Raw genomic sequence first — 27961 nt, 5'->3', positions numbered from 1 at the left:
CCCCAGCTATGACCCCTGGGGACCCCCCCTCCGTGGCTGGGGACCCCCTGCAGCCAGGCACCCCCATGCAGCCAGGGACCCCCCAAAGCCTTGCACCCTCTTGCAACCAGGGTGTCTTCCCTGCACCCAGAGACCCCCCCTCCCTCCCACAGCTGGGGACCCCCCTGCAGCCGTGCAGCCCCCTGAAATGGGGGAGCCCCCTGCAGCAGGGGACCCGTGTGCAACTGCGGACACCCCTGCAGCCGTGCAGCCCCGTGCAACCGGGGACCCTCCTACAACCGGGTCCCCCCCTGGTGCCCTGCACCCCCGTACAACTGGGGAGCCTCCTGCAGCCGTGCAGCCCCCTGCAACCAGGGACCCCCCTGCAACCGGGGACCCCCCTGCAGCCGTGCACCCCCTTTGCACCCGCCCCCCCGCGGCCGCCCCGCCCCGCCCCCCCCCCCCGTTCCACCGGCGCCAGCCCCGCAGCCGCGCACCCCCGCAGCCGGCGCTCCCGGGCAGCCCCCCGCCCCCCCCCGTTACCGGGGATCCCCCCCCGTAGCCGTGCACCCCCCAACCCCCGCCGCGGGCGGGAGGCGGGGGCGGAGCTCGGGCTGCGTGTGCGCACGGCGGCCGGCAGGGGGCGCCCCCGGCCTGCCCGCGGTAACGGCAACGGCGGCGGCGGCGGCGGCGGCGGCGGGGCCCGCGCGGCGCTGACGTCAGGGCGGAGCGAGCCGCCGCCGCCGCGCGGCCGCCGCTATTTGAGGCGCGGGGCGGGCGGGCGCGCGTGCCCCGCCGCGCCGGAACCGCGGGCCCGCAGGCGGCGGCGGCGGCCCCGGCCCCTCCGCCCCGGCCCCCCCGGGCCCCCCCGCCCCGGCCGCACCATGCGAAGCGCCCGGGCGCTGCTGCTCGCCCTCGCCCTGCGGGTCTGCGCGCTGGACACCGAGACGCCCGCCGGTGAGAACGGAGGGGGGCACCGGCGACGGCGGGGGGTGCGCTCGGGGGTGGGGGGGGTCCCTGCTTGCTCGGGGGGGGGCTGCGGGGCCGGGGCGCGCTCCGCAGCACCCCCGGTGGCGGGGCAGCGGGGGATCCGCCGCTCCCGCCCGTCCCGCCGCCGCGGCCGCTTCGGGGCGAGCGAGCGGCCGTCGAGTCCGGGCCGGCGGCGGGCGGGGTCACCGGAGCGCCCCGGCCCGCGGAGGGGCTCGGCTGCCCCCAGCCCCCCGAGCCCGGCGGCCTCCCCTCGCTCCCCGGTACCGGCGCGACCTCCGTCCCTCCTCCGGCCGCGCCCCCGGGGAGGAAAACTTCCCCCCGGTTTGCACGGGGGAGCCGTGCCGGGGCTGAACCGCCCCGCCGGGCACCGCACGCCGCCGTCGGGAGCCCGGCGGGGGCAGGGGGCGGCGGAGCCCCCGCTGCGGCCCCGGGCGAGGGCGGCGGGAGCCGGGCTGTTTCTGTGCCAGCACCGCTCGGCCCGGGGGGCCCCGGGGGGGCCCGGGGGGATTTGGGGACCCTCCGGGAGGAACAGGTGGCGGCCGAGGCCGCTCTGCGGTTGCAGCCTCCCCTGGCTCCCTTGATGCCTCTCTATAATTAGAGTTTTACCAAAGCACGATCGATTTTTTGTTTTTTAAATTATTTTCAGTCTTTTTCCTCCTTTCCCCCTTCCCCGGAGCGCTTTAGCGGCAGCCCCGCGGCCCCCGGGAAGGAGCAGGGCCTGACCCTGCAAGCGGGGGCTGGGGAGGGGATGGAGGCAGAGGCGAGGTGCGGGGGGACAGCTCGCTGCCGACCCCCTCGGGGCTTGGCTGCTGGGGGGTGGGTGAATTTGGGGCTCCCGAGGTGCTCCCTGCGGCCGGGAGTGCTTTTTGCAGGGGAAACTGAGGCACGGGGGAGAAGGCAGCTGGTGCCTTGCTCCAAGGGGACCCCAGTGCTGCAGCCTCCAGCTCCTGCGCGATGCTCTGTGCATTAAGGTGTATTTTTGCCTGGTTCTCTAATTTATTTTTTTTCTGTTAAAAATGAAGCAGCTCACCTGCATGCAGTCCCCATACTGGTGCATTGGGTTTTTTTGGGTAGTGGCCTCTCTCCAAAAATTATAAATAGTGACACCCATCAGCAGTAAGCAAAATAAGGCTGACCCGTGCGGAGGGGGGGCGATGGAGGGGGGAATCTGAAGCAGTTGAGGCTCTTCAGGGCTCATGCGAGGTGGAGGAGAAGGGGAGGGAATGGGATTATGTTTTACTGGGGTAGCTGGAGCGGGGAGAGTCGTCCGCTGGGGTGCGGGGAGATGTACGGGATGTGCACGGAGCAGCCCCGTGCTTCAGGGCAGAGCAAGGAGGCAACAGGGAAACTGAGGCATGCAGCTGGTGAGGGGCTCGGAGTCCTCTGCCAGAGGAAGGGGCTTCTGCACCCCTGTGGTGTCGGGGGGGGGGGGGGGTCTCGAGCTGTGCTGCTCCCCAGTCCTGAGGCGTGTGTGTGTCTTTGGCCGTCACGGCTAAGCCGCAGCAGCCTGCAAGCGGCTGGAGGGACGGCAGCGGGGGCCTGGTGCTGCTGGCAGTGGAGTGGGGCTGGGGGGGCTCTGTGGGGAGGCTCCCCCTCCCAGTAAACCCTGTCCCCTCCGTGGGTTTCCTTCCCTGCAAAATGGTATTTGCAAAGGGCAGGATCGAGCCCACTCCTGGTGTAAATCAGGAGCATGTTTACTCCAGCGTTTCTCCTGGTAGGTGCCGAGCAGGCTGAGCTCTGCGGTGGAGCTGGAGGGGCTGGGTTTGGCTGGAGACGAGGGGTCTGCTTCCAGCTCCCCGGGTCTATCGCCCTTGCCGCTGGCTGCTTTTTACATGAATCCTGGTGTTTGCTCCAGCTGACACGGCTTGGCTGGCTGCGGGGACGCTGGCTGGCTGCGGGGACATCACTCGGCTCGTCCCTGTGGGGCTTGGGGCTGCATGGCAGGCAGGGCTGGTAAAAAATATTTAAGCTCTGGGCTCCCAGGAGACCCCACAGCCGGTCATGGGGAGGACCAGCTGCTTGGCTCTGTGCGTATGCAGAAGACAAGTGGGTTTCTTGCTGCCCCTTTGCAAAGAAGGGGCATAGCGTGATCCCTTCCACAAGTGGGGAAACTGAGGCACGGCATGCCTGTGACTGGCTGGCCTCGCTGAGCGAGTGGCTGAGCTGGGAGAGAAGCTGGGTGCTGCGGTCACAGCCTCCCCACCGCCTCGGGATGCTCTTTGCTCCTTCCTGGAGCATGCAAACTTTTGCAATTCATTAAGATTTCAGAGCGCCGAAGCTGTCGGTGCCTGTCTGAGTTGCACTTATCATGGCGGGGGGGCCGGGTGGTGTTGAAAGGCGCTTGCTGAACCTCCAAACCGACTGGTCCCTTGTGCTCTCGCGGTGTCAGCTGGCTGTGACGGGGACCTGTGAGTTGTCACCGGTGTGATTTGCCAGCCCCACCTTTCCTCTTTGGGCTCTTTGCAATAAAACACGGAGCCTTTCCCCTTGCTAGAAGCCTCCGGCTGGGCGCAGGCTGGCTCGCAGGGCTCCGGGCTGGGCCACGGGGCAGCAGCTTTTGCAGGCTCCGCTCTTTCCTCTTCCTTTTGCCTTCCCCTGCTAGGAAAGGGTTCAGCTCTGCTTCTCTGTATTGCGCCCATGCACCCCAAAACTTCAGCACTAACTTGCTCTCCAGGTGTACCCCAGCCTCGGTCCCCCCCTCTCCGTGCTCCTGGGCTGTTTTCCAACAGCGCTGGCAGCAGGGACATGCGTCGGGGACACGCGCCGGCTGGCGCTGCGTGGCACTCCTGCCGTAATTATGCGGAAGCTGTTTGTACTTGGGTTTGACTGCGTTAGCAGCAATTAAGCAAATAAAATATTTGGGTTTGGAGCTTCTACTTAGGAGGCTGGTGCCACTGGGGAGCCCCAGACTGGGGTTGGTGGCATCTCTGGTGGCACTAGGACTGGTTTGGGGGGAGCTCTGGGGGGGTGGTTGCTGGTTGTGTTGGATGAGCCCCTCGCTGGGGGCCAGGCAGGAGGGCTGGGGCCACCCGGGGTCCTGTCACCCCCCTGGGACAGCGCTTGCAGGTGGCAGCTGGGATGAATCCGACCCGGCCGTGGCTGCGTTGCCTCAGTCGAGTGAATGGGAATGGCCGAGCAGATGCTGTCCCCAGGGCTGGGATTGGGGTCGGGGAGCGGAACAAATCCGCCTGGCGTCCCCCTGCTCCGGCCGTTAACCGCAGCGTCTTCATCAGCGGGGTCACGGGGGGAGAGGGATGCTGCGTCTGTGCGTCCCAGCGCAGGGGCCGGGGGGTGAGGAGCCGGGGGCTGCCCCGGGGGCTGCAGGGACACACGCTGCTGGCAGCCCCCTGCACCAGCCCCGGGGTGCTGGGGATGGGATCAGGGTTTCGTGCTCTCTGGGTGCTCGGGTGCCTGATCCTGCTCTTCCCAGCGCTTTGCCTGGTGTTTATTTCCCTCCACCTGGCTGGCGATGGGCTCTTCTGTGCCAGGGCATTTTTTTCCTCCCCACCCTGCCTTTGCCAAGCATGTAAAATGTGCAAGAGCGTTATATTTTCCTTGTCAGCTTGTTTCAGGCTTGGATTTTTTTTTTTCCCTTTGCCTGTTCTGCCATGCTGGGGAAGAGTCTCTCTTGCTTGCTCCTTTGTGTGTTTAATGCCCTGGGAGTGCTGTGGTCTTTCTCAGAGCCCCCAGACAGTGCAAACACCCCCCACACTCCTGTGCTGGGATGCTCTGGAAAATCCCACTCACGCTGATGTACCCAAGCGTGCCCAGGGTGGAGGCTCCTGCTCCCAAGCCCTTGGCTCTCCAGCGTCCCCCCTCCACGCGCTGGAGCATGGCGGACCTTCACTGTCCGTGGGGGTGAAGCAGAATTTAGGGATGCTCCGAGTGATGCTGATGCTCCTGGATGGACCCATCCCTCTGGCTCGGTATCCGCAGCTCCGTGGTGGAGGGTGGCAATGCCTGTTTTCCCCTCCCACCAAGACTTGCAGTTGTATTTGCATCGTTTTTGCCCTCTTTTCCTTGCTCCAAACCTCCCGTTTCATGTTTTTCCTCCGGGTGCTTGGACCTGCCCCGGCCTCGGGACCAGGGATCCTGGTGAGTCACCTCCTGGCCCGCACTGCACATTTTTCCCTTTGTTATCCGAACTAAGACAAACCAGCCCCGTTCCAGCTTCCCTGGGAGCTTGCCCGGAGCAAAGCCAGCAGGATCGGGGCCCCTGGGGAGCAAAGATGCCTCCTGGAAGACAAAGGCGGATGCTCGCTGGTGGCTTTGACCCCTGCCCTGGCAGTGACAACCTCCCTGCCGCCTGTTGATGTTGGTTTTCCCCCTGACTGCACCCGGGATGGAGCTTTTCTGTCGCATGCAACCCATACCCCGTCCTTGCTCTGCAGAGAGGCTGAGAGCCCTGAGCACCCCAAAGCACCCCATAAAAATCCTGGCTGCAACCCCCCCCCAGGGATTTGCTGCTTTGCTTTTGGCAGTCGTGCAAGGGTTAAGCACGAGGCGCTGGCAGGTAAATCCCTGCTGCATGCTCGGAGCTGGGAGGTAGCGCAGGCTCTGGAGAGCCTTATCGACACAGCCCTGCCATCTGCCTGCTTAAACCTCCATAAATAAGCTTTTTAATAATCTATTATTAACATGCACTATAATTGTCTTATTAGACATGTCTGGGAACCTTTAGTTATTGCGTGATTAAATGTCAAGATTCCCAAACCTCCTCTTCTCCCTGACGGTGGCTTGGGATTTGTTTTGCAGCTTTCCATGGATCCCGCTCTCCTGTGCCAGGCTGGAGACCCCCCCCCCCTTGTACTTGGGGAAACTGAGGCTTTCCCCTGCGGACAAGGAGGATTCCCAGCAATTAGTGCCCCGGGGCTAATTGCCTTCTCGTTGGCAGCCTTAAAATAAATAAGTCCTGGAGATGGAGCTTTTTCTTTCCGCTGCAGGTGGCCTGGCAGAAGCTGCTGCTGGTTGGGATGGGTGCGGGTGGGTGATGGGGTGGGGGAGATGGGGGTGCCAGCCTGCGGTGCCCTGGCCTTCCCCGGCTGGAGGGGTCCTGGGGACCCGGGACCTGCTCTTCCTCGCTGGGTGAAGGGCGTCTCTGGGGAGGAGGAGGACGGCTGCGGAGCTGGCAGGTGCCGGAGGGACTTGCCCGGGCGTTCCCTGAGCTGTTCTCTTTCCTGGCCCTGGGAGCGGCTGCTTCTACACCCTCTGCCTGGATCAAAAGCCAAAGTCCAGCTCTGCTCCAGCTGCTGGAAAGCAAAGGCAGAGCCCCTGCCTGCCTCCTGCCTGCCTCCTGCCTGCGGGGGCACCCGGTCCCCCTGAGCTACTGCTGGCACCGAGGGGCTCACCCATTGCCTGCCCTTTTGAGCTTTTTTTAAATTTTTTTTTTTAAACCAGGAGTGTTGTTCCTGCTTGCTGGGTGGCCGTTAGCTGCAGCCCATCCCCTGGCCGCTTTCATGCTCCTCCGGGTCCTGCCTGGGGTGTGTTGCAGCCCTGGTTTGCAGCACCTGCCTGTGCCTGGGTGCTGGTGGTGGGGACAGATGTCCTGGGGTGGCCCATGGGCTTCCTGCAGGTTTAAGGGGCTCAGGCTTTGCACCCCAATTTCTCCCATGCGAATCCCAGCATGGATTGTGGAGCTGCAAGCTCTGTGAGCGGGGATGGGGCCATCCCCATCTTCTGTCCCTGCGCACCTCTGCCAGACCCCAAATCGGGGGACTTTGCTGGGCAGTCCTGGTGTGGGGACACTGCGTCTGCCATGCCCCGGTGCACCCCACTGCCTGGGGACCCCTCTGTCTGCTCCCCCCGGGGTGGGCTGTGGCTGTGGGTGGGCAGGGGGCTGGGGAGAGCCCCCATCCCAGGCGGGGATGCAGCCGGCAGCAGAGCACTGCACCCTTGCTGCAGCTGGGGGGTGTAAATGCGTTGCAGCCAGAGCAACTCTCTCTGAGTATTTTTTTTTTTGTCATGCACTATTTTTTGTTGGGTTTTCTTTTTTTGATTTGGCTTGAAAAATATTGGAGAATCACCCACAGCAGGGTAGTTGTGCTGGTGCAGACCTCCCCGCTCCGGGGCTGCACTGGGTGCTGGGGACCCCCCTGGGGAGCCCTACGTAAGCCATAAACTGCTTTGACTTCCTGGACCCCCCTGTGCGAATCAGACCTCTCTCGACATCGTTAAGTTAATCAGGGTTGTGGCTGGATTCAGTGGCTGGCTGGCTTGAGATGCTCTGAGCTTTCACAGGACAGGACGAGGGGACAGGGACACCGATGACCTGATGCGTCTTAACGAGGCCGCTGTCCCTGCAGCCGCGCTTGGTGCCTGCGGATGACCGCGCGTGGAGACGAGCGGTGGCAGCCCCTGGGCATTTGAGCCTGGCGTGCTGCTTCGTGCCGGAGACCTTCAGCCTAATTAGCCCAATTAGCCCAGCCAGGAGCAAGCGCTGCTCCGGTCCGGTGTGCTTCACCCCGCAGTCGGACCATCAGCCCCTGGTCGGGGCAGCTGGATGTCACCGGGAGGAGGATGTCACCGGGAGGCGAGCGATGGCCGGTCTGGGAGAGGAGGTGAAACGCTTGCTGCAGCCCAGCCGCTCCCGGGTGCGGGGGGCTCGGCTTTGGGGCGCTGCCCGGGGGTCTTCTTGCTGTCTGATGGGAGACAGTGGAAATGGCTTCTTCTCCGATGGGCCGAAGGGGATGGAGCATCGTGGCCGCTCGCTTACGGAGGCGAAGGCAGGTGGAGGGATGGATTACGGACAAACTGCGTTTCCTTGCTTGGATGGATTTGGAGGAGGTGCCTGTGAAGCTGCTCTGGTTTTGGGGGTGCTCTGCGGGGCTCCTTGGGGTGCAGCCCCCTCCCTGCCCCGTGCTGCATGGCCCCGGTGCCTCGGTTCCCCCTGAATCTTGAGCCATGATGGTGGAGGGTCCAACAGCAGGGATTTTAAAACCTGGGCAGCAAGTCCAGGCAGATCTGCCCAAGGACGGTGTCTCCTCCGAAGCCCTTTCCCTGCCGCTGGCAGCCCACCCGTGGGGACAAGGACCCGTCACGGGGCAGGGCCACCCCACACACCCTCCTGTGCCAGGTCCCGGGTCATGCAATGCTCCTAACCCCGCGATGAGCGCATCCCTGCCCCTCAGCAGAGGCACGTTAATGCCCTGTGTAATTAGCAGAATAAATGCTCTTCACATAATCATTAGGTGCTGCAATTTGGCGAACTGAATTAGCGGAGGTGGGCGATCCCTGGTCACCCTGCCCTGGCACCTCGAAGGCCCTGCTGGGACATCTGGTTCTGTGTTTAGTGGCACTGGGGTACCCGATGGAGGTGGATGCTGGAGCTTTCCAGCGTGTTTTTGGAGAAGGAGCCGGCTTGGGGGTGACTTTTGAAGCGCCCGCCCCGGGCAGGGGTGCGATGGGGGTTGGCTGATGCCCAGCTGCGTCTTTTCCCAAGGACTCTCCCTGTGCTGCTTATTTTTTTACTGTATTTTCAGCTGTCTGAGTGATAATGTCCCATTGATTTTCCGCAGCCAGTGATCGGCTTGCTTTCCTTTGATTATAACAATATCAAACTAAAGCAGTGCATCTGTGGGCTATTTCTCTTTTTATTAGCGGAACTTTTTATTTAGTAAATCACCCAGACTCCTGTCTGGGGAGCTGCTGCTCACCATGCCCGGCTCCGAACAGCATTTCTCTGTGTAGGGGGATGTCTCCTGCCTTTCCTCCCGCGGGGCGGCTGGGCCGTCCCGCTTGGGCTGGCTTCGGTGGCTGCAGCCGGTCGGTGATGGGAGCTGGGACTTGGCTGGGGCAGGATGCGTGCGGGGAGAGGGTGCAAGGCGCTTGCATAGGGTTGCAAGTTGCTGCATGCGCTTCCAGCACCACTGCAGGGTCTGTTCTCTGACCACCCATATGCTCCACCAATTTTTTCATTTATTGCTGGATAATTAGTGTAATCCCAGAGTTTTTAGTGCATGACCAGTGCGTGTGCTGGCATGGGCCGAGGATGCTGCAGGTCAGCCCCTCGTGGGGACGGGGGCAGCTCTGGGACCCAGCAGCGGGGCAGGGTGCCCAGAGCCAGGGCTGCAAGTGGGGTCCAAGTGGGGCCATGCCGGGGCCTGGGGGGCTACTGGGACACCCCGACATGGGTGGCTGTGGTGTGTGTGGGGTGGGAGATGCTTGTACTGGGATGGGGTGAGGCAGCGGTTGCATCCCAGTCTGCAGAAGCAAGAAACAAAACAGTTGAGGAAAGAAATACCAGGAATGAGGCTTTGGGTGTCTGGAACGATGGAGTGGTGGCAGCAGGGGGGTTAGAGGCGTGGGGTCTTGTGTGATGAGAGCTGCTGTGGTGGGGGTGATTTTGGGGGGGACTGAAGGGGATGCTGCAGGCGAGCCCCCCTGCCCAGCACTGCTCGCTGCTCGGCAGCAGTGTTCCTTTCCGTGGAGCTGGACGGAGGCTCCTGAGCCTTCCCCTGGGGGGACGTGGTGCGGGCAGGTGCTGCATCCCAGGGGCTTGCTGAAAATCCAGCCTTGGGGGTTCTCTGGGCTTGCAGGAGGGTGATGCCTTGCCCTGCCTGGATGCAGTGGGGGAGACGGACCCCAGCAGGGTGGGGACAGGGGGCTTGGGGTGCTGCTGGGGAGCGGGTCCCTGTGCGGGAGCAGCCGGGAGGAGGGAAGGAAGGAGCTGGGATGCGCGATGGGTGGATGCACCATGTGCCCTCTCAGCTGCCAGCGCCGCCCGTGAATCCATCCTGCGCCCTGGTTGTCGGCCGCGGGTTCATCTGGTGCAACCAAACTCAGGGTTTTGCTTTCACGGGTGTTGGTTCAGACCCATCTGTGCACTGAGCCTGCCAGGTCTCGGCAGCGCGGTGGCACCGTGGTGTCCCCGCTGGTGTGGTGCTCCTGCCTGCCTGCTCGCCCCCCCCTGAGCTGGAGAGGGGCAGGGGGTGGGTGCCTGCCTGTGTCTTGGCTGAGTTTTTATAGGGCCTATGCAAATAAAGGGAGTGGGATGGACTTTGAGCAGCTTTCCAGAAAAAAGGGAAATTTGATTTTTTTTTTTTGACCATTTGCAAAGCAAACCTGGCTTTGCAGCCGGTGGTGCCAGTGACGGAGGGGAGGTATTAAAAGCAATAAATAAGCTGTTGAGGAAAGGTATCCGCAGGCTCCTGCAGCTCTGGATTTACAACGCGCTGTCCCTAAGCGCCAGCTGCTTTTATACCTAATGTCTGCATGGGTGCCTGCACCCGGGGGACCTAAGGGAATTATCTCCCTGGTTAAAAGAGCTTTTAACCTCTGGGAGCACTGGATGGCACTGGGATGCTGGTGGAGACCCCCGGATGAGTTTGCTGGAGCTGCTGGTTTTTACCCTAGCCTCAGGGGTGGATGGATGGATGGATGGATGCCCAAGCCAGCGCTGCCCAGGGATGGCTGAGCCGAACTCAGGGAGTGCTATGAGATTTTTGGGCTCGATGAGCCGGATCCCCACCTTTGCCTGGCTGAAGCGTGCCTGTCTCAGTCTGGCACGCTCCCCAGAGCCACGACACGGACTCCTTGGGCATGCAGTGCCTTTTTATTCCCCCCACGGGGGCTTCTGCCAGTGGCTGTAACCTCCCAGCAGATCCTGCCTGTTCCCCCCCCATTTAATAGCACAGGGTTTAGCTGAGCCCACGCCTCCCCAGCGCTGGCAGCCGGGCCCGCGGGTGATTGATTTGCCCACGTCAGCGGCATCGCCACCTTTAAACCTCGGTGTCAGTCTTCCCACATTGCTTTTCCCAGCTCTCTCGGTACAACGGGAGGAGGACGACGTCGACCTGGATTTCGCATTGCACTGAGACGTGCTCCTGCTCTGCCCCGACCTTCCTCCCCACTCCTCTTCCTCCCACTCTTATTTTTCCCGAGGGCTGGGGAGCGGATGCTGGGTACGGTGGGGACCGTGCAGCCCCGTCACCGGCTGGTTTTGCCGCGTGAGGGCTCTTCGGCAACGCAAGCAGCTCCGTTCTCTGCCTCGAAAGGCCATAAATAACCCGGCTGAGCTGCCTCCCCGAGGCCCCGCTGGCGCTGGCACGCGCTCCATCACAGGAGGATTAGCCCACCGGCGTGCTTCGCTCCCGCATCCATCACTGCGGAGAGGTGGTACGCGGAGGGCGAGAGGCTGCGGAGGGGGGAGACCGAGGGTTTCCCCCATCTTTATCCCCTGCAAAATGGGGTTGGTTTGGAAAACTTGGTCTTTCTTGTGATTTCTGCAGCCGGAGCTGGTGTCGGAGCCCCCGGGCGATGCTGCTGCTGTGTCCTGGGGCAGCTGCTTCTCCTGCCTGAACTTGTGCCAAGGGAGCATCTCCGTGTCCTTGGGGGTTCCCCGAAAGCAGCATTTCACCCTTGGGGCTCACAGTCCTGGTCTCTGGGTCCGTGGGGTGGATAGCCTTCAGCAGGGCCGTGGGGACCTGATGGAAATAAAGGAGCTGGGGTGAAGGAGCTGGGGGAGAAACCCTCCCCCCCCCTTTTTTTTTTTCAATTTATTTTCATCTTTTTTCCCCCTTTTTTACATTTCCCCCTGCCCCCCGAGGTGCCAGGTGGCTCCATAGCCCAGGAACTGTAATTGCACAGTAAGCAATCGATAACGGCAGGACGGAGGTTTCCAAAGGCCTGCCTTGTTTTGCTTCCTCATGGAGTCAAAGAGGCAGCCCTGACTATGTTAATTAAGCAATGGTTCATTATTAAAGCACTTGTGTTGTAGTTTAGTGGCCTCCTGGCTGGGGAGCTCGGGGGTTTTTCTGTGCTGCAGGACCTCTCCCGACCTGGATATAAATAACGGAGGAATGATGCTGGTCCTTCCCCCGGGATCTAGGCGCTGTGCAGGGACAGCGTTTGGATGGGGTGTTAAATACAAGCAGCTGTGAGGCTGAAACCTCCCAGTTTGTGCCCACAGCATCACTGCAGAACAGGCAGGGAGTTGCAATGCCTGGTTGCAGCTGCATCGAGGTGATGCAGCACCCTGGTCCCAGCAGAGCCGATCCCCCCGGGAGCTGCTTTGGGGGGTGGGAGGGAAGGGGAGCTGCATTTTGCAGCTGGATGTGCCCCAAGGAAGGACTCCAACTGGCAAGATTCATTATTCCCCCTTTGCTTTTAAATGCATCTTCACGATAAGGTGATGCACGGCGCACCTGGTCCTTGCCCAAGCACAGGCCAGCCCGGTGGCAATGCAAGCCCTTTGGAGTTGTGTTTTCCCAGTTGTATTTGCTCTCCCCAGGCTTGGGGATGCCTGTAACGAATCCACATCTCCCAATTCCCCCCTGTCCCCGGGCCTGGGGTCCCTCGGAGGCTCCCGGGGCCAGAGCAGGGGCTGGGCACTCGCCGCGGGAGGTTTAACACCTCCATGGGGACTTGCAGGTAAAAACCATAAAGAGTCTAACAGGCAAAAAAAAAGAAAAGGAGATTTATGTCTTCTGTAGTTGCTGATAGACGGATATTGTTCTCCTAGTCCTGCGCTTTCCAAACACTGAGGTTATCAGGCATAAGTGACTTATTATGCAAATCCTCTGTCTTAATATCTGGCTGTTCTCTCCCTGGAATTGCATTGGCTAAACCCCATGCGTTATTGGAGCTGCTAATGTTTACACATTAGCTTCTTTGGCTAATATACAAGGCTTCAAGTTGCAAATTGATGTTTCTTACAGCTGAGCAAATTATTTTTCTATTAAATGCAATATTTAAAATGATTTGGAGAAGCAAAACAAACTACTGGCGAGAATTTTAATGGAGCTGCTTTCCATATTCTTCTAATCAGCTTTTATCGGGGCCAGGAAATCAGTAATATTTTTTTTTAAATGTGTCTGTCTTGCAGAAGTGGGGAACAGAGAGGAGCAGGGAGGGTGTTTATCGTAATCTCTGGTGTGTGTAATGCACAGAAACATTTGCAGGTATCTGTTGCGCTCGTGCCCCAGCCCCTTTGAGTGTGCAAAGTGCAGCTCAGCAGGGATCGAGCTCCCCTTTGCCTGCACTAGAAGAGGTTTTCCCACTGCTGAGACCGAATCCCCGGGGTGTTTGGGCTTGGCCGCGGAGTGGATGGGGTGCTCTTTGCCGTGGGGGTCTCCATTGCTGCGAGATGCCAGGATGCTGTGGCGCAGGACCCGCTCTGCATCTTGGTTTTCTTGCTGAGCTGGCTTCCTCGGTGCCGCGTCCCCCTGAGCGAGTCCCAGGCCCCTGTACAGCATCGTCCTCAGGAGCCTGAGCCCTCCGCAGACAGCAGTGGGGTTTCCGATCCCTTATCCATCAATAACCTCGACCAGGAGCCTGCGGTATGGTACGTACGAGATCTTGCTGGTGAAGAAGTATATCTAATTTTAGATGAATTGCAATATGTGTTCCCTATCCCCCGTGTCTGCTGGCGCCTGGAGGAAAGCGGCTCCTGGCGTTTCCTTCCCGGGGCACGTTCCTGTAGGATCGTGCCAAGGAAATCGCCTTTAAATAGCAGCCGGGATCTGGGCGGTGGGAGGCTGGCTCGGCTCCGCGGGGATGCTGGGGAAGGGATGGCATCTCGCCGGCATCCGCTGGAGCGGGGTCCTGCATCCCGGCAAACCCCGGCTCCCTGGGCTTCCCGCCGTCCCCAGGGGATGATGCCGGTTGCTGCTGGTGTTATGGGACTTTGCCAAATCACCTGTGTGCCTCAGTTTCCCTGTTTGCAGCAGAGGCATTTATCCTGTGCAAAGAACTCAATCCTTTGGTGCAGTAAAAGAGCATCTTTCTCATGCGTGCTGAAGGGAGGTCTTGGGTGATAGTCCGGGGCTGTGCGACTTTGTGTAGCCTCCAGCTCTGTCTCTGCTCCTGGGAATTAGTGAAAAGTGCTAATTTGGGAGATGCTGATTTGGGAGATGCTCGCCCCCGCTGCACCTCGGTGTGACGATGGGTCGTAGCCCTGTTTCGCTGCGTGGGGTGTTTGCATGCGGCCGCTCGGCACCGGGGTGATGCACGCTGTGTCCTGCGGGTACCCGCCTCCTGATTTCCTGCTGATCCTTACCCAGGACGGGGGGCAGGAGCTGCAGGAAAAGGCCAGGGGTGGAAAATTAATCCAAAAGGTCACCTGTGCCAGCTGGCCCAGATGGTGCCTGCGCCGTGCGGCATGGGGTGCCCGGGGGCTTGTGCCCTCAAGGTGCTGCACCCTGGAGATGACTGTGGGGCTAATCCAGTCCTGGCTAAGCCAAGACGGGAGCAAACCAGGCTTTTTCCCATTGATTGGCTTTGCTTCGTCCTGGACTGGGAGTTCTAGGTGCCTGCCCTGAATTTCATAGCTCTGGGGAGCCCGTGCTTGCTAAAGTTTGGGTATAAACCCTTTTTTATAAAGCCTTTCCACACTTAGGCATGTTATCCGTGTGGCATCCTCATCCGATGATGTCCCGAAGGGCCTGGGCGGTGTCATTACCCCCTCGGGGTACAGGAGCATGCGATCCCATCATGATCCCCTCACGGATAGTGCCAGGCTGCCCTTTAGCACAGGAACCTTTTCAAGGCTGCTCGATAAAAGAAAAGCCCGTGGAGCATGTCCCACGGTGCAGGAGGTTAAACAGAAAAAGTTTAAGTGTATAATTAACTTTGAAGCAAGAAGAGCGTAGACTCGGTGGATGAAAGAGCGCCGGGCGGGCTGGTGGGCAGGCGGCCACGTTCCTCAGTGGCCGCGGAGATTTAATTAGATGCCGTCCATTGTACTGGGTTGTTTGGTCTTTCTTTTCCTCCCTCTTCTTTGCAAATCCTTCGTTCCTCCTTTCCCCCTCCCCGCCTTCCCTCCTCTCCGTCCCCAGGGAGGGGGATGCTGGGTGGCAGCGGTACCCGGGGGCTGCTGAGCGGCACCGGTACCTGTCTCCCTGGCGAATCCCTTAAGCCACCTCTCTTTTTTTTTCTTTTTCAAAAAAAATGGGTCTATTTGGTGTTTAACCCCCATGTTAGCACTTGCCCCTTTGCTCCTGTCTGCCTGGACATGCTGTGGTGCCACAGTGGAGGCAGCGGTACCCAGGGTGGGGATGCTGGGTGGCAGTGGTACCCAGGGAGGATGCTGAGCAGCACTGGTACCTGTCTCCCTCGCAAATTCCTCAAGCCACCTCTCTTTTCTTTCTTTTTTTTTTTTTTTTTTAATTTTGGTTCATCTGGCTGTTAACCCCCATGTTAGCTCTTGCCCCTCTTTTCCCCTCTGCCCGGGCACACCGCGGTGCTGCGGGCGCTTCGTGCTGGGCTGCCCCGCAGGGGTTTAACGGGGTACGTCTCATCCTTGGCACGGGTGCCTGCCCTGCGTCGGGGCAGGCTCTGGGTTTGGAGAGGTTTAAGCGACTCCGGGGTGTTCAGGCATCCTCTCGGATGCATCGCGCCCTCGGGGAGCAGACCGTCACGCCCTCGACAATATTTTTAGCCGCTCTCGTGTTCGAATCGCACCTCCCACACTCGCTGCCTTCATCCCACCGCCCAGAGCTGCTGTTACCCTGGCCTCCAGCCAGCGCAGGGGCTGGGAATTGGGGGCTCCTTGTTTCTGCCTGGTGATTTTTAGGGAGCATCTGGACCCGAAGTGGTCTCGGCTGGCTCCCACAGGCCACATCCCGCTGCTGCTAGCCCTTCAGATGGGTATAACCATCCCCATTGCTGCAGACGGGTATTTCGGGTTGCAGTCTCCCTGCCCTCCTTGCAAACATGTTAATGAAACCTTAGTTATTTGAAAGCCACTCTGGATTTACCCCCTTTGACTTGCCATGGCTGTTGTGGGACCCACAGCCGCCCCCTCTGGAGCTGGGATGTTGGCATTTAATTGCTCAGATGTTAATTTTTATGCCCCTATTAATCTTGTGATGGGGAGGGAGAAGAGGCTGGAGGTTGAGCTTCTCCCCAGCCCTGCCCTTGGATGAGGAGAGATGGTGCTAAAAGCATCCCATAGCTCATGGAAGTCAAGGCTCTGCAAAACCCTTTTTATTTTTTTCCCTGTGTATACAAATCATAGACAAATTTGTTGGCGAGATGGAGCGGCTGGTCGAGCTGCCTTCATTTCGCGCCATGGATGGGGGGAGCGAATGGGAGGGAAGGCTCGCGCCGGGAAAAGCCATAACAATAAACCTGTCCGAGGAGGGAGACGGATCGGCTCGGCCAGCTGTGCCTCTGCCAGCAGAATATCTACTCCAAGTAATTGCATTTTAAGCTTCTGGAGCCTGGGCACTGTCTCATAGGTGGCCGAGGATCCAGCCTTGGGGTGATGGAGCAGTGGGAAAACTGAGGCACAGGACCAGTTGGTACCAGTGGCTGCACTGGGGATGGCGGTGGGATGCGGGTGGTGGAGATGCAGCCCCGGAGGAGGAGGTTTTATCTCCCCAGAGGCTGTCAGTGGCTGGGAATAGTTTATTGGGGGTGAAGGAATCGCTTTTCCCTGGGAAATGGGGCTCTGCCAGTCGGAAACGCTGTTTGTCTCCGCTCTGGTTTCTCAGACCAAAAAAAACCCCAACACTAAGAACAAATTTTTCCCTCCCAGAATATCCCATTTCAGCAGATCTTGGTAAGAAACACTTGGGCTTTTTTTTTTTTATATCACTTGGCACTTAGTTTCTGACACTGTTTTATTTTGAAAAAAATTTTTTTTTCTTTCCTTCCTGGAAAATTTTGACAGATTTGTGCTTTTTCTCCCATTAGAAAGCGCAGCCAAGTTGCAGACTCTTTAAAATCCAGCGTGTCTTGTGGCGACAGCCGAAGGAGCCGAGGCCCGGGGTCTGCGGTGCGGGGGCACATCCGCACGTGGGCCGGGCAGACGCTCCATTTCGGGAAGGATTTTAAGAAAGCTGTGAGGTCTCGGTGCTGCCAGGCATATGAATAGGAAAGAATTTGCTTTTAGTGTTTTTTAAAAAGAAGTTTCTTGTGGTTCTGGGAAACAAAAACCTCGGTGATGGAGCTGGAGTGCACCCTGGTGCTTTAAAAAATAAATGTAAAGGGGGGGGAAGCCCCAAATCTGTTTTTATGTGTGAAAGTGTCAGGAATCGTAATTTTCTGGGCATCTTATGGGCTTTTTTCCAGTGTTTGGACTTGTGTTTGCACAAGCGACACGTCTGAGCATCCCCCAGCACGGGGAAACGCAACCCACACCTGCAGCAGCGAGGCCATTAACAGGCAAATCCCGGGGTGGCGGGGGGAATTACTGATGTAATTTGGGGATAAAATAGGAAAAAACCCAGAAGAAATAATTCCCTGGCCAGGCTCCGCTTTCATGCTGGCCCATTAGGGGATATTTGCCTTTGTTCGTTCTGCTTGCTCAGGGCTTTCTTAATGTGCCTGCCCTCGTCAGCCCAGGGGCTCGGATTAATTAGCGCTGGTGCCCTGCTCCGCCTGTAATCTGTGGGTTTAATGCAACAATAGGTCAGTGTGAGCGGAGCGGCCCCATGGGCAAAGCCAGCCCAGAGCTCCGGGTTTGCCGGGATGCGGGATGGGGGCCGGGATGCGGGATGGGGGCCCGGCTGGCGTCTCAGTGTGCTGTCTCCACCTTGGCTCGGTACACGCGGGGACAAGCGGCCTCTTGGTGTTTATTCCGATTCTCCGTGCTCAGCCGAACACTTGGCAGAGCAGGGAGGTGGTGCGGGGCTTTCGGCTTTGCTTTTTGCAAAGGATAAAACGCAACTCCAAACCCCCAAAAGAGAAATAAAAGGGCTCGGAAGCGGCAGCCTGCAGCCGTTGGGGGGTTCGATGATGCATTTGTAGGGGTGCGATTGCTGCGGGTTGTTGGAGGTCCCGGCTGAGACCTGCCGCTGTTGTGTCAGGCAATGGACAGGCCCCCAGCAGCTCAAGGTCAAAGCGCAGGCGGGCAGGCAGAGGGTTGAGGTCAAAGCGGGATTTTTTGCAGGAGCCCTCAGGGTCTCGTGAATCGTTGTGTGACCCCTGCCGTCAAGTGCCTGTTTCTTGGGAGAAACCCCCCGTTTGGTGACCGGCCCCCAGGAAGCAAAGCTGGGAGCTGCATCCTGTGGCTGAGACCTCCCTGGGAGCTGAGACCTGCCAGCTCGTTTCACTGGTGGGGGAACTGAAGGGGATTGATGGGGCATTAGCAGCAGACAAGACCATGTCCTCTCTCACGGATGCAGGTGGGGGGATGCCTGGGGTCCCCCTGCATTTTAGGGGGGCAGCACACCATCCCGGCAGGGCGTTTGGGGAGGGACCGGCTGCTCGGGGGGGCCAGCAGGGACTGACGGGTCTCTCTCTCCGCAGCCGGCTGCACCTTCGAGGAGGACGCTGACCCAAACCAGTGCGAGTACAGCCAGGGCGAGGACGATGACTTTGGGTGGGAGCTCGTCCGCAGCTATATGATGCCGCACCTGACGGCCGACCTGCCTCACGGTGAGTCCTGGTCCCCAGCGGGGCCACGCTTGTCCCCCCGCGTCCCTGGGGACCTCTGCTTCAAACCCACCCCTCGATCCTGTACCCCAGAGCCAAACCACGCGGCTTCTCCTGGTTTAATTCCCACAGCGTTCTAGGCTTGACTTGTCCTCGGTCGCCTGGGCAGGGTGCTGCTGTGCCCGCCAGCAAGGTGTGATGAGCTGTGTTGGCCCTCAGCGCGGTGGGGCGGGATGCTGCGTGGCCCTGGGGAGGGCGTTGCTTGAGGACAGGGGACGTGGGACCCTGCTGCTGCTGGGCAGAGGAGGGTTTTTAACAGCACAGCAGGGACAGGGCCATCGGATGGCTCTGGGTACCTCTTAGCCCCGTGTCGCTGCCTTGGCAGGGTGTAACCCCGTGCCACCCCCAACCCGCCCTGGGGCAGGGGGCTGGGGGAGCCTGCAAACACTCCAGGCGTGTATTTTTGGGGTGGAAAGCCAAGATTTCCAGTTTTGCTCCCTTTGCACATGATGCCTACCATCGCTGCGTTTGCTACCCCCAGCCCTGGGCCCCGGGCTGGCCGGGGGCTGCGTGTGGGATGTCCCCTCCACCACGGCATCTCCCTGCCCGCAGCGGCGGGATGGCAGCAGCTTGGGCGGCTTTCCACGCTTCCCGCGGGTCTCGGCAGCATCTCCGGCGATGCCAAATTCCCCATCTGGCATCGAGCGTGGCATCTGCGGCTGCCGCCAGCTGGGATGCACCCAGATCCCATCGTAAAGGGGCACCTTCGGAGCCACTCTCCCTGCCCGGGATTTGCAGCTGCTGCCTGCTCTTTCCTTGCTGGCGTGTCGGCTTGTGCTGCTTTTGCAGGCTCATGAGAAATTCCCATCTTTGGGAGATGTGGAAAAGGGGAAAAAAATGTGTTTCTGGCTCTTGCAACTGTCGGGAAGGGCTCGTGGCTGTGAGTTGGAGGCATCTCCAAAGTCTCGGGAACTGTAAGGAAGAAAATGCAAATGGACTTCTTTTATTTAAAAATCTCCTTGCTTTTAAAGCGGATTTTGTTATTTTCTGGGTCCAGCTCCTCTCTGATGGCCAGGCTGGGGGAGCAGAGCCAGCCGGGCAGCCGTGGGGAGCTCCCCGTCTCCCACGAGCATGGCGTGGGTACCGTGCCTGGGTGGCATCTGGGGGCTTTGCTTGCTCCCAGCTCCGGCCGTGTCCCGCTGTGACCCCCCTCCCGTTGTCCCTGTACCCGTTTGCTCTGCGAGCTGCACCAGGCTCGGGATGCTCCTCGTTTTCGGGACCGCTGGCTCCTGCCTGGTGCCGGCGCTCCGGCTCCTCCTGCCCAGGAGGTCAGATCCCATGCTGAAGATGGGCAGAAAGAGAGGAGAGCTGGTTTAGAGCTCGATAGGAAAAATGACTTTTTTATTAAAACATTGATTGCTTTACAGAAAGCTCTTTACTGCCCCATCAATCTGCCTCCAGCTGTTTATCTCAGGCCTTGTTCGTGCTTAATTTGGCTTTTACCTTCTCCTCTCCCCATCGCCTTTTCCTTGCTTTCCCGTCCCCTCTGGCATGTCCTGGGCACAAGGTGAGGGCAAAACAACCCTTAGCCTGGCTGTCAGACTGCTGACTGATCCCTGTTTTCCCTTGATTTTCCAAATAATTGCTTTAACCTGAACTATCCTAATTTGTGTGTGTCCTGGGGGGGTTTCCCAGGGCAGTGAGGAGGGAAGCAGAGCTGGGGACTGAGATGGCTCATGATGAAGGGTCTTAAACCTGGAATTAGTTGGGTTTTCTGCTTAATTTTCAGCTGTAATTGAAAACCTGCAGCAAACTGCCTGAGTTTAAAGCCTGGGGGCTTGCAGGGGGCTGAAGGGGTAAGGTGGAATGGGGCTGCTCTCTCTGCTGGAGGAAATAACCACGGGTTAGCCAGAGATGGGCGCTTAAATAAATGCAAAGTTTAAGAAATAAACTCCAGAGTTGATGGGGAAGCGGATGCAACCATCCCAGGTGGGGTGTTGTGAGGCTGAGCTGCAAGCATGGAGCATCGCAGGGCCAGGCCCCAGGGAAGAGCACCCATCCGATGGTGACACCCAAAGGGTGCTTGTCCCCATAGCCGGGGGCTCCCCAATACCAGGTAGATGCTGTTTGCTCGTGGTCTTGGGGCACCCAGTGGGTGCAGGGACCCTGTTGTTGTGTAGTTTCAGCCCGGTATGCACGGGGAGCTTTGCATGAGGCTCCTGCAGCCTCAGCACCCCTCTGGGTCCCCCCGCAGCAGCTCGGTGGATGAAGAGTATTTCACAGCACCGGGGCCTCTCCAGGGAGCACTTTCCAAAGGAGTCTTGTGGTCTTAGATTAAAATGAGTTTTCATTGGCGATCAGCCAGTTTCAAGGAGCGTAGGATTTATTGGAGCAGATGCTGGCTGCTGGCCACCCGCCTCCACCTTTGCATCCCTCTTTCTTTTTCCTTTCTTGTTTGGTTTGGGGTTTTTTTCCCCCCTCTCTTCCCATCTTGACTTGGCTTCTGCTTTCACGTAAAGACGACGGATGGGTCTCTCCTGTGGATGTGTCTCTCCCACATTGCAGTTGTTTTTTTTTTTTTTTTTCCCAGCTCTTTATTGTTGTTTTTTGAAAAGAGCAGTTGCAGGGAGCCAGGTAAGGCAGGTATGAGGATGTACCATCGCCGTGTCTGCCCCAAAATAGCTCTCCCTGCCCGCTTCGGGTGTACGTTCCTCCTGCTCTCCCCCAAGCGCTGCCTCTGCCTGCCAGGCTGGTCCGCACCTGCCTTCAGGCTCTGCAATATCTGATCTCCTAGAAGCCCCGCTGTTTCGAAGCTGGGGGGAGGAAGGACAGCATTTGCCTTGCTCTGCAGCACCTGGCATCGCTGGGCACCCACAGGGCTCGCAGGATTTGGCCGGATCCCAAAGCCCTTTGAGGAGCGGAGGACCGGGCAGTGGGGTGGTCCAGCAGGCAGGGATGGGACAGGGGAGTGAAATCAGGCTGATTTCTTGAGCTCCTGGGGTGAAACACAAGTTGAGGTTACTTAATGAACATCAAAATAAATCAGGGTGCTTAGGTTAAGCCCTGTATGAATTTGGATGGGACAGGCCCAGGATGGAGCACGGGGCAGAGCCGAGGTTGGGTCCTGTCCTTACCCTCACAGAGATGCAGGGTGCCCCTTAGAGGACAAGGATGCTCTGCGGAGCTCCAGGGTCTTCGTGGGAAAGGTGCAGGCCCCTCTTTTTGTCGCTGGTTGAATTCACCTGTGGAAATTCAAAGGAGATGGGTTGGGAGAAACTGTGGCAAAAACTCCCCGTGGAGGCTGCGTGCCCTCCTGCCCTGCGCAGCCCCCGCCGGGGGACCAGAGCACCCAGGCTCCTCCACTCTGCACAGCTGAACTCAGAAATACTAAAACATCATATTTGTGGGTGGGTTTTATTTCCAAATGGCTTTTTTTTCCTAGGTTTTCCTTCCAAACTCAGTGATGTTAGAAAACCCTCTGTGAATCGGAGTTTCTGTTCCCTGCTTGGCTCTTCCCTCTCTCCATGCACGGAGCTGCCGTTGTGCTCCCCACATCGCGATGCCCGGCACGGCCGTGTCGGGGGGGTGACCGAGCCGTTGTCCCCACCCTGATGAGCTCCGTGTCCCTCCGTCCCCTCTGAGGAGTCGCTCCTTCAGCTGATAGCTCCGGCACCGCCTCCTGACAAGCTCCTGCTGCGTATCCGTGAAAACCTTGAAGAATTAAGCTTGAGTTTTAGCTCCCAGGGGAATTACTCCGGTCTGTCCGAGGACCCCGTGGTGGTGGCGGCAGGTCAGCCCTTGGTGCTGGGGCTCCCCCGGGAGATGCTCGTCCTGGGGCTCGGTGCAGAAGCGGGGAGCGGGTATCTGATTCCCGTGCCGGCTCTGTTGTGTTGAGAAGAAAAACCAGCGCACGAGGAGGCACCGTCGGGCTTCATCTTCCAAAGCGATTTCCCGGAGGCAGACGCTGCAGTGCTCAGACCTGGTCCCCTGGCACCTCTTGGCTGGCAGTGCCACCCTCTGCCTGTCATCCTGCCTGCCTTTTGCTGCCTTTTAATAGCGCTTTGATTTTTTTTTTTAATTTTATTTTTATCTCTCAGTGGTTTTGTAGGAGGAAAAACTCAGCGAGATGGGGAAGCGGGTTCTTCCCTCCTCTTCTTGCTGGGCTGTTTTGGGTTTTTCCCAGAAGGATGCAGGCAGCTGCGGGCAGGACCTCGGGGAAAGGCAGCGCGATGGGGAGAGCTGCTCCTTCCCTGCGGGCAAGCAGGGCTTCAGCCCAAAGCTGGGGATAAAATCCCTGCGAGCTCATTGCTCTCAGATCCATGGCCAAGGTTATCGGAGGCGCCGAGTTATCCTCGAAGACCTGATTTGAATCCCAAGGAAAGGCTGATGATCCCACAAGTGGGAAAATTCAGCTTTCTGTGCACAGCCCCTCCGGGCTGATTTTGCAGCTTAAACCTCATCGTCAACTTTTGTGTAACAAATTGATGGTTTTCCTGTAGGGAACGTTGCTGGAAACTTGTTTCTCTTTTCATTTCTGTGATTGAAATATTATTTAGCGCGTTTTGAGTGTTTTCTCTTTCTCCACAGAGCACTTGGGCTCCTCTCTTAAAGCCCACCTGAAAACTAAATTAAATTATATCGCTGCAGCTGAGCTGGGGGGGACAGAGAGGGGCTGACTTGTTATTTGTGGTGACGAAGGGGGGGGTGACAGCTCGCCTAGACTGGCATCTTGATTCAAACTGACCTTAAATTGAGGATCAGAGGAAGGATTTAATGAGCGAAGCACGGTATCGATGTGCGCCTGGATCCCAACCTTTGGTTTGAAGTCTCAACTGGGGGATGCCCCGGGGCTGTTTCTGCGGCTCCCATTTCGTGAGAAGTTTGGAAATGATTTTCCCCATCGTGAGTTTTGGAGCAGATTTTTGCTGTAATGCCAACACGTGGACAGGGCTCAAAAATAACCCCAGCTGTGATAGTGCATCGATCCTCCGGCTGCCGGGGGTGGTCCTGCCTGTCCCCCCTGAGCTGTGGGGCACAGCAGGGCTGGGATGCCCCCTCCTCTCCATCCCCACCTCCGCCTTTGCTGGCAGGAATTAAGATAAGCTTTAAAAACTGGGATTTGGCAGCTTGTGTAGCTCTTGCTGCAGCTCTCCTCTTGTCCTGGCTCGGGAAAGCTGCTGGATCCTGGTGGAGGCTTGGGGGGGACGCTGGCAGCGGTGGTGGATTAACAGGGAAGAAGTGGAAGGGGTCTGGGGGACCCCCGGGCCCTCGCTGTATCACCCCTCGCCCCCAGCAGCGTCCCCCGGAGCCGCCTGGCAGCATCCCAGCCGGATCAAGAGACCAGCGATGAGCAGGTTGGTGACCTGTGGTGGGACGGTGTCCCAGGGGTGGGTGATGGCAGTGTGTGTGCAGGCTGTCACCCCCTTGTCACCCTTTTGTCACCAGCTGGCTGTCCCGCTGCCTCCTTCAGCTCCCCGTGTGCCAGTGCTGCGGGTGGGAGCACCCAGGCGGGGCTGTGCTGCCATTTGATTGGGGTGCATTAAAAAACCAAACGAAAACTCACTGAAAAGCAAAAACATCCCCTGCAAAAAAAGCCCAGGGGCTGCTGAGGGAGTTTGTAACCCCAAGCCACCTCTCTGCGAGGAGCTGCCTGCCCCAGGACCTTGGCTGTGCCAGGGGATGCTCCGGTGCAGGATCATAGAATCACAGAATCGTTAAGGTTGGAAAAGGCCCTTAAGATCGAGTCCAACCGTTAACATATCACGGCCGAGTCCACCACTAAACCATGTCCTCGAGCACCGTATCCATCTGTTCTTTAAATACCTCCAGGGATGGGGACTCAACCACTTAAAAGGATGCAGCACCCTGATGCGGGGACAAGTACCTGCTTCTCCTGCGTTAAAAAAAAAAAAAACTAATCCATACCCTGGATTTGACACTGAAGCTGGGACCAGTCATTTATGGGGGAGGAGGATATAATTAGCACAAAAGCAAGCGGTGGGAGCCTGGTTTCTCCGATGCAGTGACGCTGGGAAGAAAATGAAGGGGGGAAAAGTAGCGTGTGGGGGAAACCGTGCCGGATGAGTGATGCACCGGTGGGTTGCCACCCATTCGTGCCTGTGGTCCTAGCTGACCTTAATGGACATTCTCTGTCTTTTGAAATAACTTTAGTCTTGGTCTCTTTATTTTGGTCCTCTGGCTTTTTATTTTTAAAGGGAAGGCAGGAAGAAGGGTCTGCGTTCGTTAATGAGAGCCTGGAAGATGGAGCGGTTGGAGGTGGCTTTTGGAAGATGTCCCCTGGCGCGGGGCGGCGTTCGCTGTCCACGCTGCTGTCGCCCAGGCCAAATGCGGCCGCTCTCGTTAGTGCAGAAATAATTTTGCTGGAGGAAAGGAGGGGAAAAAAAGGAAAGAGAAGGAATACGGCCATAGTACGTTCCCCTCTATCTGTGAAATGCGGCTGTGTTGACTACAAGAAAATAAATTGTTATCGTTTTATTTCAGCCTGAGTATCTACCCGGGAGCGCCGGGCAGCCGTGCGGATCGGTGATGCGGTGAAAATTTTGCTTTTTGGTGATTTCTTTCCCCTGTCCCAGCTCCCATCTCTGGAGGATGCGCTGCGGTGCGGTACCCGGCACCGCGTCTCCCCAGCTGATGCTGTGACCCCCTGGGTGTTTCGGGGTCACCCCAGGCGCAGCTCCCAAGCGCTGCGGGGGACAGATGGGTGCCCTCACGATCCCCCACTGCCTTTGTTAGGGTTTTCTTGGCGTCCGCTTGCTGGGAGACGATGGGAGGAAAGCGTGTGAATTCCTTTAAATTAACTGGCGGTGAAAGCTATTAATAATTAAGCACCTACTGTCAGGAAAACAATGGTAGACTTGAATAAATGGCCCGGCTTTGTTACTTACAGCTTCTGCCGTTATTAAAATGGAAGGGATATTAATAATCCCCTTGCCTTTGGTGTTGGGGAGGGTTTGGTAAGGTGGCTTCCTATCCGCCCTGTGTCCCAGCCCCATGGCCGTGCCGCATGGCTCTGGGAGCTGCCGTAAAGAGCTGGGACTCCTGCATCCCCCTCCACCTGGGATGGAGCATGTGGCGTAGGGAAGGATGCTGCCTTTGGGATCCTCTTTGGGATTTTCATCCTCCCTGCCCTGTAATTACGGCTTTGGGGTTGCACCGGGGCAAGTGCCGGGACTCCTGGTTTCATTGCTGGGGATTTGGGGCGATGGGAGGTGGGGTACGAGCGGCTGCTGGTGCTGGGGCAGGTGGGGAGCCGGGTCTGGGGCCGGCATCCCGGAGAGCCACGGTGCTGGGATCCCAGACAGCCGTGGTGCTGCCGTTCCTTAAGCCAACGAGTGCTTTTTTTCCCCCCTGCGAGCGCCTGCTGAGCACAGTTTAAACTCGGCAACGACTGCGTGGTAAATGATACGAGGCGATGGGAATGGAAATTAAGCGGCTGGGGCCCGGCTGGGGAGGGCAGTATTGGTGCAGCCGAAGCTGTGAGCATTAAAGGAAAGCACGTGGAGGGTCTGCCGTGGCACTGAAGCCGTGACTGACCCTGGCATCCCGGGGGACTGTGGCTGTGAGCAGCTTATCCTGGAGGCAGTGGGTCTGATCCTTCCCTCCTCATCCAGCAGCCGGGTCGCATTTCGGTGTCCTGCTGCTGCCCAAATGGGCGCCTGACACTGACTCCTGTCCTGCACGTCCCTGGGGGCCGGCACGGACCGGTACCCAGCAGGACCCAAGCGTTGTTGCCAGGTCGTGCGCATCTTTGCGATCTTATATCCTCCGCCTTCTCCATCCCCGCTGGCAAAGCTCGGGAGATGCCAAATAGGGGGATTACTCCATGCTCTCCCCCTTCTCCCTCCCACCGCAGGGTCCTACCTGATGGTGAACTCCTCGCAGCACGCCCCGGGCCAGAAAGCTCACCTGCTCTTCCAGGCGCTGAGCGAGAATGACACCCACTGCCTCCAGTTCAGCTACTTCATGTACAGCCGGGACGGGCACAGCCCCGGCACCCTCAGCGCCTATGTCCGGGTGACGGGGGGCCCGGTGGGCAGCGCTGTCTGGAACGCCTCCGGCTCCCATGGCCACCAGTGGCACCAGGCGGAGTTGGCTGTCAGCTTGTTCTGGCCCAGTGAGTACCAGGTAAGCACCCAGGACCCCCCTTTGCGTGACCTGGACCCCCCTCTTTGTGTGGCCCGGACCCCCCCGGCAATGGGTGACCTCTCTGTTTGGTGCCGCAGGTCCTCTTCGAGGCGGTGGTCTCCAGCGAGCGCAGGGGCTATCTTGGCTTGGATGATATTTTGCTCTTGAATTATCCGTGCTGTGAGTGTTGCGGGATGGGACCCGAGGGTGTGGGACCCTGAAGGGCAGTGGGGTGGTGGGTGCTGCTGAGCTGGGCAGCAGGGTTTGGAGCTGGGCCCCATTGGGATGGTCCTGGGGAGAGCTGATGGACTAATGCCAGGGTGCAGCCTGGTAGCACCTGGGTGTCCTGTCGTCACCTGGGCTGGTGGAGCTCCATCTCCTGGGTACCTCTAGGGCTCCTTTTTCCAGCTCCATCACTGAGTTTTTATAAAACCTCGGAGAAGTGCAGACTGAACGCATGGCCTGGGCATCCCCATCGAGAGGGGCCACCCGGCCTGGTGGGGACCTGAAGTCCCAGGCTGTCCCAACACGCTGGCTGTTGGAGTTCACCCCCTGTTTCTTCCAGACTGGGGTGGGAGACCTGTCCCCCTCTATCAGCCCCATAGCCTGCCTCTGGCGACAGCGCTGTGGGATGCTGGATGGGAAGACTGCATCCCTCCCTGGGACACCGGCTGGTTGTACGGGGATGGGAACAAATTCCTGACTCCAAGCCGGGCTGTGAGGATGGGGATCAAGCCCATCCGGAGCTCGGCTCCAGCCCTGGTATCCTGGGTGGGTTTTTGGGCTGTGGTGGGATTTTTGCAGCAATGCTACCGCGGGTCCCCTCGGACCTCGGCTGCTTCATCACCTCTTGCTTGTGTCCCTTGGCAGCGAAAGCGCCTCATTTCTCCCGCCTGGGCGACGTGGAGGTCAATGCAGGGCAGAATGCCACCTTCCAGTGCGTGGCCGCCGGCAAGGCTGCCGAGGCCGAGCGGTTCCTCATGCAGGTGAGCAACGGCGGTAGTGAAACCAGCATCTCCACCGTCAACGCCGTGCATCGCTTCTGCAACGATGCCTCTATGTCTCCCCTTTGGGAGAAGACACTGCTGGGCAGGGGGGAGAAGGGTAATCTGTCCCCCTTTTAAGCAGACGTCATTTGGGGACACGTTTGGTGGCTCTGGATGTCACGCTGTGCCTCCTGGTAACGTCTTGTCTCTCCCCGTGGGGCAGAGGCAGAGCGGCGAGATGGTCCCCGCCGCCTCCGTGAAGCACATCAGCCACCGGCGCTTCTTGGCCACCTTCCAGCTGGATGAGGTGTCCAAGGAAGAGCAGGACCTGTACCGCTGCGTCACCCAGTCCAGCCGCGGCTCGGGCGTCTCCAACTTCGCTGAGCTCATTGTGAAAGGTGGGTGACTTGCTGTTGCCTGCCGGGTTTCTGGGTCATGGATGGGCTATTTCTGCTCAGCTGTTTGCGGAGGAGGAGGAAGGTGGGATGCGCGGGGCGGGGGGATCACAGTTTCTCGCTGGGAATGAGTCACCACACATGGATGGT

The 27961-nt window shown here is 58.9% G+C and overlaps 1 protein-coding gene across 1 annotated transcript in view; it reads left to right on the top strand.

Moving 5' to 3' along the window:
* Nucleotides 1–863: 863 nt before the first annotated feature.
* PTPRU (protein tyrosine phosphatase receptor type U) overlaps nucleotides 864–27961 on the top strand; it is a gene marked incomplete at both ends in the record, with an annotated part of 72719 nt that continues 45621 nt past the window's right edge. Inside the window, 6 exons of the mRNA XM_082329334.1 lie at nucleotides 864–936; nucleotides 18160–18288; nucleotides 26159–26430; nucleotides 26529–26610; nucleotides 27301–27416; nucleotides 27640–27814. Of these exons, the coding sequence (XP_082185460.1) occupies nucleotides 864–936; nucleotides 18160–18288; nucleotides 26159–26430; nucleotides 26529–26610; nucleotides 27301–27416; nucleotides 27640–27814 (847 nt within the window). The remainder of the gene's footprint in view (nucleotides 937–18159; nucleotides 18289–26158; nucleotides 26431–26528; nucleotides 26611–27300; nucleotides 27417–27639; nucleotides 27815–27961) is intronic.

Source organism: Platalea leucorodia (assembly GCF_965183815.1).
Source record: "Platalea leucorodia genome assembly, chromosome: 18".
Taxonomy (NCBI): Eukaryota; Metazoa; Chordata; class Aves; order Pelecaniformes; family Threskiornithidae; genus Platalea; species Platalea leucorodia.
Note: the sequence above shows the minus strand (reverse complement) of the source record. Positions and strands in the feature narration are given on the sequence as shown.